At 54.5% G+C, this 13,351-nt stretch overlaps 2 protein-coding genes across 4 annotated transcripts; one reads left to right on the plus strand and one right to left on the minus strand.

The window, feature by feature from the left end:
* The first annotated feature begins 29 nt into the window (after positions 1-29).
* On the plus strand, positions 30-3,887 carry Mrpl49 (mitochondrial ribosomal protein L49). Its single transcript, XM_008822161.3, has 4 exons — positions 30-186; positions 928-1,078; positions 2,589-2,713; positions 2,818-3,887. The coding sequence occupies exons 1-4, from the start codon at positions 109-111 to the stop codon at positions 2,962-2,964; spliced, it is 501 nt and encodes a 166-aa protein (XP_008820383.1). The 5' UTR covers positions 30-108; the 3' UTR covers positions 2,965-3,887.
* On the minus strand, positions 3,797-10,879 carry Syvn1 (synoviolin 1). Of its 3 annotated transcripts, XM_008822160.3 has the most exons (17): positions 10,425-10,524; positions 9,751-9,948; positions 9,482-9,630; positions 9,174-9,266; positions 8,937-9,089; positions 8,784-8,832; positions 8,282-8,385; positions 7,546-7,672; positions 7,352-7,451; positions 7,191-7,256; positions 6,979-7,095; positions 6,736-6,899; positions 6,359-6,484; positions 6,129-6,281; positions 5,861-6,047; positions 5,032-5,183; positions 3,797-4,960 (listed from the first exon to the last, which is right to left on the minus strand). In XM_008822160.3, exons 3-17 carry the CDS (start codon positions 9,611-9,613, stop codon positions 4,851-4,853), a joined length of 1,833 nt encoding a protein of 610 aa, XP_008820382.1. In that variant the 5' UTR covers positions 9,614-9,630; positions 9,751-9,948; positions 10,425-10,524; the 3' UTR covers positions 3,797-4,850. The 3 variants fall into 3 exon arrangements, with proteins under 3 accessions (XP_008820382.1, XP_008820381.1, XP_029414028.1); XM_008822159.3 differs by lacking the exon at positions 9,751-9,948 and having other exon boundaries at positions 10,425-10,879; XM_029558168.1 differs by lacking the exons at positions 9,751-9,948; positions 10,425-10,524 and adding an exon at positions 10,572-10,766.
* Positions 10,880-13,351: the final 2,472 nt, after the last annotated feature.

Consider the following 13,351-nt stretch of genomic DNA (forward strand, 5'->3'; position numbering starts at 1 on the left):
GGCGCTCTTTGGATGTGGCCGGGTCGCGCCGGAAGGGGCGAGGCCTAGCCGGCTGCGTGCGTCGGAAGGGGCGGGGGAGCCGGTTGTGCCCGCCGTCTACACTCCAAGATGGCGGCGGCGGTCCTTCGGGCCGCTCTGAGGGATTGGAGAAGGGGTGTCCGATGGAGCTGCGGGCGACGGCGACTGGTGAGAGCGCTGAGCTGGCAGCTGAGGGCAGGGCAGTGCGAGAGGTTCAGTGTTATCCATGAGCACTCTGGGCTTCGCGTCCCCGCATGAGCCCTTCGTCTCCCTGTCACATCCGGGACACCTGACTGGAGGGTAGAGGAAGGTGGAGAGGGAAGGTGACAGCCTGGACTGGTTTGGAGAATGTGGGGTTTGGACGGTGGCCGCAGCTCTGAAGCTACGCGTCGTGCTCGTTGCCTGATGAGTTCAAGTACTTAACCTGGAACCTTTTTCAAAGGCATGTTCAGAGCAAGCTCAGGTGCTGAGCAATGTTGTCTTGGTCAGACTTTCCAGGAGTATACACATACTGTCATTTGAGTTCTGGAGGGATTTTAGGATTTAGATGTGCTTGAGCTGCTTTTTCAGCCCCACCTGGTACCCTGCACACTGGAAATCCAAAGCCTTTCCCATCTCCAGTCTTTTTTTCATTTTATGTGTACGAGTGTATTTCCTGCAAGCTGTGCTCCCTGAGGTCAGAAGACGGTGGCGGGTCCCCTGGAATTTGAGTTACAGACGATTGTTAGCCGCCATGTAGGTGCTGGGAATGGAACCCTGGTTCTCTGCAAGGGGAGCCAGTGCTCTTAACTGCTGAGCCATCTCTCCAGCCCCTCCATCACCAGTCCTTTATTCATGCCATTGTTTTTGCCTGAAGTGTTTCTTAATTTTGTTGATGAACTAATGGAAAGATGGTTTATTTTGCTTCAGAGCCAGACCCAGGGGCCTCCCGATTACCCTGGCTTTGTGGAGTCTGTGGGTGAATACCGTTTTGTGGAGCGCCTGTTACCTCCTACCAAAATCCCAGAGCCACCAAAGCATGACTGTTATCCTACTCCTAGTGGCTGGCAGCCTCCCAGAGGTGAGCTGAGAAATGGGGATAACTTGAAGGCTGGAGGGGAGCAGCCTCCTTCCCAGCCACCACCCTGCCCAGCTGAGGATTCTGGGGGCTAGTGTTGTCTCATCCCAAGGATGGACCCAGGAGTGGAGCCCTGTTTTACTGCAACCCATTTTCCATACTGTTTTGGTGGTGTTTCCCCATAAAGAGAAGATGCAAGTACTTGGATCTCCCTTCTCCTCCAGCAGTGTACCACAATTGAGAATACAGCTTGGTGGTTAGACAGCCCTGTTGGGACTGAGTTAGCCACTTAGTTTCTCCCAACCTTCTATTTAGCAAAATGGATATAATCCACTTAGCAGGAGCTCAGCATGTGATCAGTGCTTGTAAAAGCCCATCCACACCACAAGTTGTAGGCCAGCCCGAAGGCTACAGAGAAGCCCTACCTCAAAAACACAATTGGTGTGGTGGCACAGGCCTTTAATCCCAGCACTCGGGAGGCAGAGCCTGAAAGATCTCCGTGTGATTAAGCCAGCCTGGTCTATAAATCGAATTCCAGTTAAGCTGGAGCTACAGGGAGACCCAGTCTCAAAAAGACAAAAAAAATAAAGGGTAGAGTGGCCCCAGGTGGAGGGGATTCCAAAGATCCAGGGAGATATACCCGACTTAAAAAAAAATTTTAATTTCACATGTATGAGGGTTTAGTATGCATATATGTGTGTCACATGTATGCCAGCTACCTTCAAAGGCCAGAAGAGGGCATCAGATCCCATGGAATGAGAGTTACAATTGTGAGCTGCCATGCGGGTGCTCTGCAAGAGCAGCAAGTGCTTTTAACCTCTGAACCATCTCTCCAGCCCTTCATCATCTTTCTTTTGAGACAGGCTCTCACTCTGTATTCCAAGCTGGCCTTGAACTAGCAGAGGTCTACCCACCTCTGTCTCCTGAGTGCTTGGATCAAAGGTGTGGGCCACCACGCCTGGTTTTTAATTTTATTTTTTAGATAGGATGTCAGTATGTAGTTCTGGCTACCCTGGAACCAGCTGGCCTCTCCTTCCCTTTACTGAGATTAAAGCCATGTGCCATCACACCCAGCTTTGCTTTTCTTTTTCTGACAATGTTTCATGGAGCCCAAGTTGGCCTTGAACTGGCTATATAGTACAGGCATAAACAGTCATGCCCAGCTCTTCATTTCCTCTCCATCATTTATATGGTGTCAGTCTGTGGGGGCCTTATGGTACCTGGGTGAAAATTCAGTTGACTCTAAACTGAAGGACAAGCAATACCCTGACCTGAAGTCTGGGTAAGATTTAATGAGCCTCTACAGCCAGGCACAGCAAGCCTGTAGTGTTAGCAGGGAGGTGGAAGCAGGAGTCAAGGTCATTCTCAGTTATGAGTTTGAGTCTAGCTACATGAGGCCCTGTCTCAAAAGCAAAACAAAACCCACAATCCTTTGCAGAGTGTGAGGGGAAAGGCCTTGGTGAGGTGGGATGAGGCCTTGGATGAGTTGACTTATCACTGTCCCCTATCACAGATCCCCCTCCCAACTTGCCCTACTTTGTTCGGCGCTCCCGGATGCACAACATCCCTGTCTACACAGACATCACACATGGCAACCGCCAGATGACTGTGATCCGGAAGGTGGAAGGGGACATCTGGGTAAGTGGGTTGGGATCCTTTCCTGATTCCTCCAGGGCTGAAAGTGGTGGGAGTCCCCTAATTAGGAAGAACTGCTGACCAGAGTTTATTGTATCTTTCCCCAGGCGCTGCAGAAGGATGTGGAAGAATTTCTGAGCCCACTGCTGGGAAAGACCCCTGTCACCCAGGTTAATGAGGTGACTGGTACTCTACGCATCAAGGGCTACTTTGATGAGCAGCTTAAAGCCTGGCTCCTTGAGAAGGGCTTCTGAGGCCTGCTGATCAGCCTGCGTAGCCGTGCCTTCCACAGACTGGTGTCCAGGGACGAAGTGGATGTTTGAGCCCCTGGAATTGGACTTGGGCAGGGTTAAAGGCCTTTGACATCAGGCCTTGTTTACATAACAGGGAAGTGGACTCCTATGACTGTGTGTCCTCTGGGGGAGCACTGTCCAGCATGAACACTGACTGGGAATAGTCAGGCTAGTGGGGAGTATTAGCTGTTGTCCCCCCTACATTGTGGCCCATTCAGGTCACCGCTGGAAGCAACAACCTGACCCTGTTCTGGGAGGGGTAGGATAGAGCTATCATGAACATCCATCCTTGGCCCCCTGGAGCTCACTGGTAGAAACCTTCCTGAGCCCTTGCTGTAGACCAGACTGGGCTTGGTTGGTGGGGGCTGTGGAAAACGATGTCAAAGGCACAGGTGGAGGTGGGCATCTTAGGTTCCAAGTGCTGTGCTAGGCATGAGGGCACTCGCCTGCTGACTTGGGATCGACTGGACAGGGGTTTGCAGGCATAAAGATGCAGACCTTTCACCCCTGCATTCCCATCCCACCCAGCACTTTAGCCTTCGAACCTGCCCTGCCCCACCATCAAACTGCCTAAGTAGTGTTCAGAACCTGACTACCTACCTGGCTTCATCTCTGACCTGAGATAGCTTACTGGGGTTCCTGGGGCGAAGCTTTTCCATATGTAAGATGACTTTGCGTTCCTGGTCATTTAATCTCAGCTACTCCATTCTAGGAGACCCAGTTTTTTTAAGTCTACAGGCCGGAAAGAGAAAAGGAGCCCAGGCCAGAACCTAGGCCACAAGCCCCACCAATCGTTAATGCAAGGTTTTATTTGGCTGTATATACAATTTAAGCTATTAAAATTTGTACAATATTTACAAATTAAATAATCATCTGAAACTGTCTCCAGCAACTCTTGTAACACAAAACCAAGAGGAAGAAAGATAAGCGGCTAGGCCTCGGTTTCTCTGGACCCTGCCTGGCCGAGCCTCTTCTAAACTGGAAAGACTAGGAGCCTAGCCCTATACCTGCTCCTTCCTGGGGTCAAGCATTCAAATTCAAAAGACAAGATTTAAGCCAAAAGCCACTAGGTACAGAAGTAGTTCCAATCCTGAACTCATGTCCCGAGATTAGAGTGGCCTGCCTTAGATTCTGGGGAACAGTGGTTAAGGAGCAGCACACCAGCCCTTGGATGGGCCTGCCAGGCAGTGGCTGCTGGGTGGGTCACAGCAGAGAAGCTGCAGGGGAAAGGACCTGGGGAGGGGCGCAGCAGGGTCCCTCAGTGCTGCCCGCCTGCCCCCCACCCCCAGGCACTCCTTTCCCTGAGTTGTGTGGTTGTAAGACATGGAAATGCCACAGGGCTTAGGGGGCACAGCCACCACCACAAAGGGGCTTCTGGGGAGATGAGGATAAGACAAAGAAATTGGTACCAGTCTTGGCAGGAGGGCTGGGGCAAGGTCCTAGTCTGTCTCCAGCCCCTCTAGGGTCCATACTCAGGAACAGAAACTAATACTGTTCGGCACTGCAGCGTGGCCCCGAGCTCACAAGTAGGCTCTGAGGGGCTGCCCTTCGCCAAGAAGCCATGGGGAAGGGGGCTTCTCAGAGGCTCAACCTCTACTAAGGCCCCAGCACAACACGGCAGGAAGAGGTGGAGGAAGGCTAGAACTGACCAACATCCCATGGCTTCCCAGGGCTCTAAGGACCATCAGCTGGGAACCAGCCACGTGGCACTCGGCCTCGGGGATGCTGCCACTTCTTAGCTGGGGTTACAACTCTCTGTGCAGACAGAGAGAGCTGGCACTTGGTGGCAGAACGTATTCCAGTGAGGGCTGCTCAGGAGAGCCGGGCCAGGGCCAAGTCTGGCAGTGTCAGTGGGCAACAGGGGACTCCAGCTTCTGCAGGCGGCGCCGGCGGAGTTCTGCAGCGTCAGGCTCTCCATCGTCAGGCAGTTCCTCTGCAGCGCCCATGGACTCAGGAGCTGAAGAGAGGTCGGAAATGGAACCCAGAGAAGCCCTCAGCCCCCATCCCAAGGAAGCTAATGCCACCTACCTGGAGGCTTTTCAGTTTCAGGGGTTGGTGAGGAGGCTGCTGGGGATGGGGTGGTGGCCTCAGAGCTGGGGACAGTGGTGGAGGGGGCAGCAGCAACCACTGTAGAGGCAGTCTCTTCAGTGGGGTTGACTGAAGGAGCTGGCCTGGGGGGCCTGACAAGAGAAGGGACAAGAGAGGCCTGGTCTTGGCATCTTGAGTTGGCAGACTGTGGCCCCTAGTGAACCCCAAGGGACAGTCTAGGACAGGCAGCCCTAGAAGCCCCAGTGAGACACAGGCACCAGTGAACACATGTGGAATGGATTCTTGGATAAGGTGACATGGGGCAAGCAATTCAGTCCCATGGATTGAAAATCACTTGTAGGCAAAGATCACTGATCCCAGCTACTCTGCAGTCTCCACTTGGGGTGTCCAGGCACCTTAGGGGGTGTTCAGTGGATAAGTCGGTGTTCAAGCCTGTGCCATTCCGCCATTCCTGCTGGGTGCTGGCACTTGTATGCACACTTAGGACTAGGAATTGGACTGTTCTATGTGAAGGTTGTAAAGCCAGTGATGGGGTTAGCACTTGAACTTGGGCCAGGTTGGCTTAGCGTGACTTTTCTATTATCCGCTCCCTCAGTTCAGACATGAAGGTTAGGAAGCTTCATGCTCTGCCCACTAGTAAACACCACCGCTACGTAGCCCTAGACATGCTTCCTTGGAATGAAGGATGAGAGCCTAGGTGTGATGACAACTCCCAGAGCTGCTGCACAGGCCATTAGACTGGTGGCCTGAGGTAGAGCACACAAGGGACTTTACTTGGCAGCTCCACCCCTTGTCACAGCACACGCACCCCAAGGAGGCCAGCACAGTGAGGTACTGGTTGATCTGCAGCATGGCGGCGTCCAGCAATGTGTGGATGTTGCGCAGGCTCTGCAGCCGGGCCTCCAGGTGCTGCCGCTCATGGCCCTCCAGTGCCCGCAGCTCCTCTGGGGTCAGGCCAGCAAAGCCCACGGGGGGCACAGGCATCGGGGGGAAGGCTGGTGGGAGGTAGAGGCTCAGTCTAAGCTATCTGGGCCTGATCCCTTTACCTCGAACATCCCAAAGAGTAGCCAACCTACCAAAAGGTGGAGGCAGGGGCATACCCATCCAAGGAGGAGGGAAGGGGAAGCCAGGAGCGGGGCCAGCCTCTGGGCCAGGGGCAGAGCCAGATGTAGTAGAGGTCCTGGAGCCAGCGGCTGTGGTGGTGGCTGCTCCACTGGGCCGAGAAAGGGCTGGTGAAGCACACAACAAGAAGTCAGTCGCCAGCCCTCTGGATCCAAATGCCACCCCTCAGCATGGAAAGGCTCACCTGCACTGGTGGGAGGAGCTGCAGCCTCTCCTGAGCTTGGGGGAGGAGGGACAGGTGGAAAGGGGCCCATAGGGGGCCACAGCGGGAACATGCCTGGAGGAAAAGGAGGCAGGAGGCCCTGGGGGACTGCAAAGAGAGGACAGGGTAGTGAGAAGAGGGAGGAACTGACCAGACCCCACTTCCAGGCAGGGGTGTGGCGACTGGGAGCCATCCTCTGTTCCCACAAGCCCCTGAGCTCACCCCTGGTCATAGCAATGGCAAGCCTCTTTCTCTCATCATCTCCCCTTCCCCACCCAGACTCAGAATCCCCAGTATTGCCTATACCCAGTCCAGGGCAACCACCCGAAAGCAGGTTGGCTAAATAAAGGGCCACTCACAGTTGGGGGGCTGAGGCAGCAGTGGGGGGGGGTGGGGGGCAGGGGGTGGCCCTTGGTCAGCAGGCTCAGGGGGTGGTGGTGACTGGGCTGGCAACGATGCCCGCAGGACATCCATACGGCAGGTAGGGCAGGTCTGCTGCCGCTGGAACCAGGAGCGCAGGCAGCTGGGGGTCAAGACCAGGCAGTGGTCAGCAGGTCCCCAGGGGCCTATGCACAATGTGCAGGCTCCCTAGCCCCTCCCACCTGGTATGGAAGATGTGGTTGCAGGGCAGTCTCTTGGCACCAGTCACCATCTCCTCTCGGCAGATGATGCAGACATTGTCCATTGCCTGGAGCTCCTCAGGGGTGGCATCTGGGTACCTGGTTAGATGGCAGAGCATGTGTCTGGGTCAGAGCTAGGGAGCAAAGGGATCTGGGACAGAGTTTGGGAGAGCAACCAGGATAAGCCCACTTACAGCGTGTTCATGTTGCGGATGGCACGGCGAGACATAATGGCGTCTGTAACAGCTTTCTTAAACTGCCTGAAGAGATGGACAGTGAGGGCAGGAAGACAGGCAGGAGAGATCAGGTCAGGAGAGATCAGGTCAGGAGAGTGAAACGACAGGGCTGGACTCACCTCATAGCCAGGTACATGGGCCGGATGGCAAAGAGTGGGAAGGTGTGCACCTTGATCATGATGGTCATGAAGGCCATGTACAGCAGGACCTTGATGAAGCCTGGGGGAGGGAAGGCAGAGAGCAGCTGGTCCTGGGCTGGCGGATACAATGGGGAATGGTGCTGTGGGTCAGGAGAGGCCCAGGCTCCTGTCACCTGTAAACAGCTCCGTGTAGAGCATGTAGACAGCTTTATTGTCCCAAGGGTTCTCGCTTTGGAGGTCCATGGAGTGCAGCACATACTTGATGAAGATGGTGAGTACCATGGTCATCAGAATGGCGTACTGGAGGGAGAGACATGAGAGCCAGGTAAACACCAGTCGCCCCTCACTCTAGCCGTGCCCAGGCTGCAGCACAGCAGACAGGGGCACCAGCACAGGTTCTGGGCACAGCTGAGGTCCTCCTAGCCCCTCTGCTCTCTAGATATGACTTTAGGCAACTGACTCAACCGCAGTTTGATCATCTAGAAAATGAAGAATTAACTGTTCATTTACAGCAATATTGTCATGTGGTAAGCACTCAGCAAATGTGAGTACTGTCACTCAACACTCTGCCTAGGACATGTCTCCCTGGTGGTTTCCCTGGTAATTTTCTCCTAGCTACTATCATTCATCCATCCATCCATCCATCCATCCATCCATCCATCCATCCATCCATCCATCCCCAGCTGTGGCATTAGCATCCAGGAAGCCTTCTTGGTACCCCAAGTTGGGACTCCTCTGTACCAGCCTCTCTTTGCCCTTTTCTGCAATCACCCAGGGGTGAGTGAGGGCAGACTGGTCTAAATGACCACTGCTCCCTGGTGACCAGCATGTGGGTGGCTCAGCAAGAGCTCAAAGCGCATGTAGTGCCATCTCAGCTTTGTCCCTCCAACCCCTCAAAGCCAGTTTTACCTCAAAGCCAAACACCAGCTGCACAGAGGCCCCTCGGGTCAGGATGCTGTGATAAGCATGGCTGACGAAGAGGAAGTCCAGGATACCCAGGAGGAACATGAGGGCTGTGGAGACCCCCAAACAGAGAGGTCAGCACAGGCCTGACAGCCACATCCTGCTCTAAGACAGCCCCACCTGTATGTCCACCACAGCCACGGCCCCAATCATCTAGTCAAGTGGGCACACCCCAGTGGTTCAGCCCTCTGGGAACTCTACTTGTGCCTAGGCAGGGTGTTGGAGCAACCCAGGCCCCAGGGGAGCAGAGCTCAGGGCTCAGGCAGTTGAGAAGCCCTGGAGTGGAACAGGGCAGAGACAATGCAAATTAAGTTCCTAAATTATCTTTCCTGTACGGCTGTGGGCTGGGGGGCGGCTCTGGGATGTTTCCGTGACTTTTCATGTCCCCATCCTCCACGGCTCCTCTCTTCCCTCCTGCAGCCCCCTCACATCCATGCATCTCACTTACAGACGATGCGGCAGTGAAAGAGCCAGGAGATATTGGGGCTGCGTTCCATCTGAGACAGAGCAGAGGATGCTGTCAGGATAGCTGGAGTCACCCCACACCCCACTTCAGCCCTCAACACTCTATAAGCCTGTCCATCAGCCACTCCCAACTCACAAAGTCCACCCGGTCCTCAGCCAGCCAGTGGAAACACTTGAGGAAGAGAAGGAGCGTAAAGAGCGCAACGAAGCGAGGGCTGAAGTCATCTCGGAAAACAGTGAAGGCCAAACAAGTCTCGGTGACAGCGTACCAGGACCGTTCCAGAAGGTGCTAGGGGTTGAGTGGGCGATACGTGACCCAAGACACAGTCTGCCCAGTGCCAGACCCTCTTCTTGGGGGCTGCCAACATCTTACCTCCATCTCTGCTGCCCTCAGCTGCCCAAAGAACACCTTGCCCATCACCTTGCCCAAGAGGAAGACAAGGACAAAGGCCTGGATGTACAGCACCTAGGAGAGGAAAAGGCTATGGTTTGAAATCGTTTTCTGCTCTCTTGGGGCTGGGGCTCAGCATTCAGGCATCCCCTCAAGTCCAGGCACAGTTTATTCAAGCTAGTGGCTACTTCTCCCCTACTTCCCTGACCTACAGCCCCTCCTCTACCCCAGGCAGAGGACTCCACCTCCTCTCCCTGAGAGTTCCTCCCTCCCAGAACCCCTAAACTCACTGCCATGCTGGGGCTGGACTTGGTCAAGTACACCACAGTGGGATAGAACTGGTGTTTGAGGTAGTAGGCATGAGCCACCACGGCTCCGGTCAGCGCCAGGCTGGCCGCCATCATCACTGCGGTGCGGAACATCGCCCTGCCCCGGAGACCTGCATTGGGGGGGCGGGGGAGGAAAATGACATTTGTGATGTCTAGACTGTGCAAACCTAGAACAGTGCCTAGAATAGAAACATGTCACCATCATTAGATTCACAATAGCATACACTTACGATTTCCAAAGGAGAAACCGAGACTCAAAAGGGTTAAAGCTAGCACAATGATGCAAGGCCTGGAACCTGGGTCAGTCTTGTTTCAAATCTAGGGCTCGTTCCACGCTGCCTGCCAAATCGCCTCCTCCAGGGAGTCCATGAGGCAAAGTAAGCAACGCTGGGAGGAGGGGGACTGCCACCGCTGACCCTCTGGAGGTGCTGGGGTGAAATCAAAACCAACTCCAGAGGCGGGAACGCTGGGCCCGGGCTGGGGCGCAGCCTGGGGAGGCGCCACCCCGGGTGACAGCTGCCAGGGTGGGCAGCACGGGAGCGCGCCCCGCGGGGTACGTCAGCCTGGAACCCTAGCGACTCCCCCAACGCCCCCCGCCCAGCAGTGTCAACTCGGGGTACCGGAAAAACGGCCGCGCGGCAGGGTGCAACGGCGGGGACCGGGAGCGACCCGGGGCGCGCTCGCAGCCGCGCAACCTGTGAGCACCAAGGGCTCGCGGTCTTCGCGGGCTGGGCCCGGCCTCCGGGAGAGTGGCCGCGCGGCGCCAGAGGTCTAGTGCCATCTGACAGGCCGAAAGCAGACTGCCGGACCGAGGGGGGCGGGTCGATCCCGGTGCCCGCAAAAGGAAAGGGCCGGATACCCGACCCCCTCAACCGCAATTGGAACCCGAATTGGCTCCACTCACCAGGAGCCCAGCGCCGCGAGCCCGCTCAATCCCCGCGACTGCGGCAGCCGCTTCGGTTAACGACACTCCCCACCCCCTGCGAACCGGAACTTCGGGGGTAAGACACCTCACTTCCGGCAGCGCGGGGCGCGGTGGAGTGGACCGTACCAAGTGCCCTTGCATGCGCGCTCTCCGTGCACCGTGCCGGCCGCCGCTGCTGGGGTTCGTGCGCACTGAATCGGGCGGAGCAAGAGATGCCAAGGGTAGTCTGGACGAAGAGGGGTGGGGATCCCCCCCGCCTGGTAGTCAGATACTAGGGTCGCCACCGCCGAACCCCCCAAGTCCGGCTCTCGAAGCGCCTGGAAGGTGGAGCATCCCGCGGGCCGTGCCATTTGGAGGGGGGGATGAGCAAGGGATGGGGTTTACGGCTGGCATAAAAGGAAATTAAAGGTGTCAGCGCCTCACTCCAGTGACAGGCTCCACACTGGGACCAGTGAAGTGTTTTGTGGGAGGACTGGATGCAGAAAACAGGAATTTGTCTCCTCTACGCTCATTGCCCCCCCCCTACAAGTTGTGTGGGAGTGAATTGGGTCCCGTGGCTGCTACTGATTGGTTGCAATAAAGTTACGCGGACCAATGAGAAAAAAAAAAGGAGAATTTCTGGCCAACAGAAAGAGGAAAGCAGGTGAGTGGTTACTAGGGGCAGTTAGCAGCGCTGTTTTGGACCGGGTGCTACCCCGGCTGGCTGTGCGCAGAGAAGGTGCTTTTTCTGTGGGCAGATCATGCCTGTTCCACCTTGGGGAGCAATTGCTGCTCCTTGAAGGGAGCCGCAGTGTGGAGGGCCAGGAAAAGCTTTAGTTCCTGCTGAGCTTGGTGTGCGAAGGGATTGACTTTTCAGCGCCGCATGCTCAGTCGACCCTCTCTTTACCTGTTATGGTTTTGCTGCCCTCGGCATGCTCGTTCCTGGGCCATAGCCACGACCCTGTTGCTCTGGGCTGCCCTTCGTCTCAGTCTGGGTACAGCCAATCAGTATTTTCCTTAACAGAATGGAAGGCTAATGCGCCCACCTTGTCTTGCCTTTTCCTTTTCCAGCCCGTTTAACCATCCCTTACCCAATCAGCGAGGGAGTGCTCTTCCCTACAGAAGTAGGACCATATATATGAATATATATGAATGATATCGCTTCCTCTGCTCCTTCTTTTATTAAAATGTGGCCATGCGGTTCCTTTACGTTTCCTGCATCATTTGCCCTGCTCCAGTGACTTCAGCTCCCCTGCCCCAGGACGGTGAGGACTCTCCTGTCTAGCCTCCAGCACAAGTCTCTAAAGCTTTCGAAACAATTTAGAGAGAAGATCATGTTGGCTTACTCCTGTAATCTCAGCATTCAGGAGACAGGCAGGAGGATTACCCCAAGACTGAGGCCAGCCTGGGCTACAGAGTGAGTTCCTGTCTCACAAACAAACAAGGGCCAGAGGGTTAAGGCACTTATGGCCAAGCATACCCACCTGCGTAGATTCCCCGGGACCCACAAGCAGAAGGAGAGAACTGACTCCCACAAATTGTTCTCTGACTTCCACATACACTATGTGGCTCACACACACACACACACACACACACACACACAAAAAAAAAATAAATGTAATCTAAAAAAATTAGTGCCAGGTATGATAGTATATGCCTGTAATTCCAACTTCTGGGGAAGTTGAAGCAGGAGGATCAGAAGTCCAAGGCCTGCCTGGGCAGCAATATTAGTGAATTGATTGAATGCTGGAGGCGAAGAAATACTGTAGGAGAGTTGGAGAGATGGCTCAGCAGTTAAGAGTACTGGCTGCTCTTGCAGAGGACCTGGGTTCCATTCTCAGCACCCACATGACGACTAACACCTGTCCTGGACTCCAGTTCCAGGGGATCCGATGATCTCTTCTGGCCCTTGTGGGTACTGTAGGCACATGGTACACTTACATACATTCAGGGAAAACAGACATACACATAAAATAAAAATATAGTTTTAAATTAAAAAGTGTGTGCCAGGCCTGGTGGCACACACCTTTAATCCCAGCATTTGGGAGGCAGAGGCAGGTGGATCTTTGTGAGTTCGAGACCAGCCTGGTCTACATAATGGGTTCCAGACCAGCTGGGGCTACAGGGGGACCCTATATCAAAAAGACAAAAAAGTAAATAAATAATAAATAAAGGTACATGCTGTGTAAGCATGAAGATCTGAGCTCAAATCCCCAGAACCCAGATGCAGTCACACGCCTGTAACCCTGGCATGTGTTAGCACAGAGATAGGAGGATCACTGGGGCTTACTGACCACCAGCCTAGCTCCGGAGCCTGTCTCAAGGGAATAAGGGAGAGGATGATAAAGCAGGACACCTGACATCCTCCTCTGGCCTCTGTGTACACATGAGCATATGCATCTGCACACACCTATGCACATATACCACACACACACACAAAAACAGAAATAAAGATGTTATAAGGGAAAGCTAGAGTGGGAAGGAGGATCAGGAGGATGGAGTTCATGATGTAGAATGCAGTATTCAGTGCGGATATGGGTTAGCCTCATTGAGCAGGGAATGCCTGAGCAAGGTCTTATAAAAGGCAAGGATGTGAGCCAAATGGCTGTCTGGGTAGAGCTTCAGCTGCAGGTGGACTGGTCCTGGGTGTAAGAGTGGCTAGAGAGGCTGAGTGAGAGTGGGTAAGAAGAGAGGGATCCAGAACCAGATCACATTCAACATCACAGCCTTTACTCTGGGTAGCATGAGCCATTGAAGGGTGTTGAGCAGAGGTGACATGCTGTGACTTAAAGCCTATGTTGGAGTAGACTGTGGCAGGATGGGAAAGGAAGCAGGTGGGAGCAGTTGTGGGCTCTTGCACAATATGTTAGACGAGAGGAATTCTCTTTGGTTCTGCGGCCTCTGTTGGTCATTCCTTGCCTTCTTTT

Source organism: Nannospalax galili, unplaced genomic scaffold, assembly GCF_000622305.1.
Source record: "Nannospalax galili isolate Female #2095 unplaced genomic scaffold, S.galili_v1.0 scaffold1328, whole genome shotgun sequence".
NCBI classification, from domain to species: Eukaryota; Metazoa; Chordata; class Mammalia; order Rodentia; family Spalacidae; genus Nannospalax; species Nannospalax galili.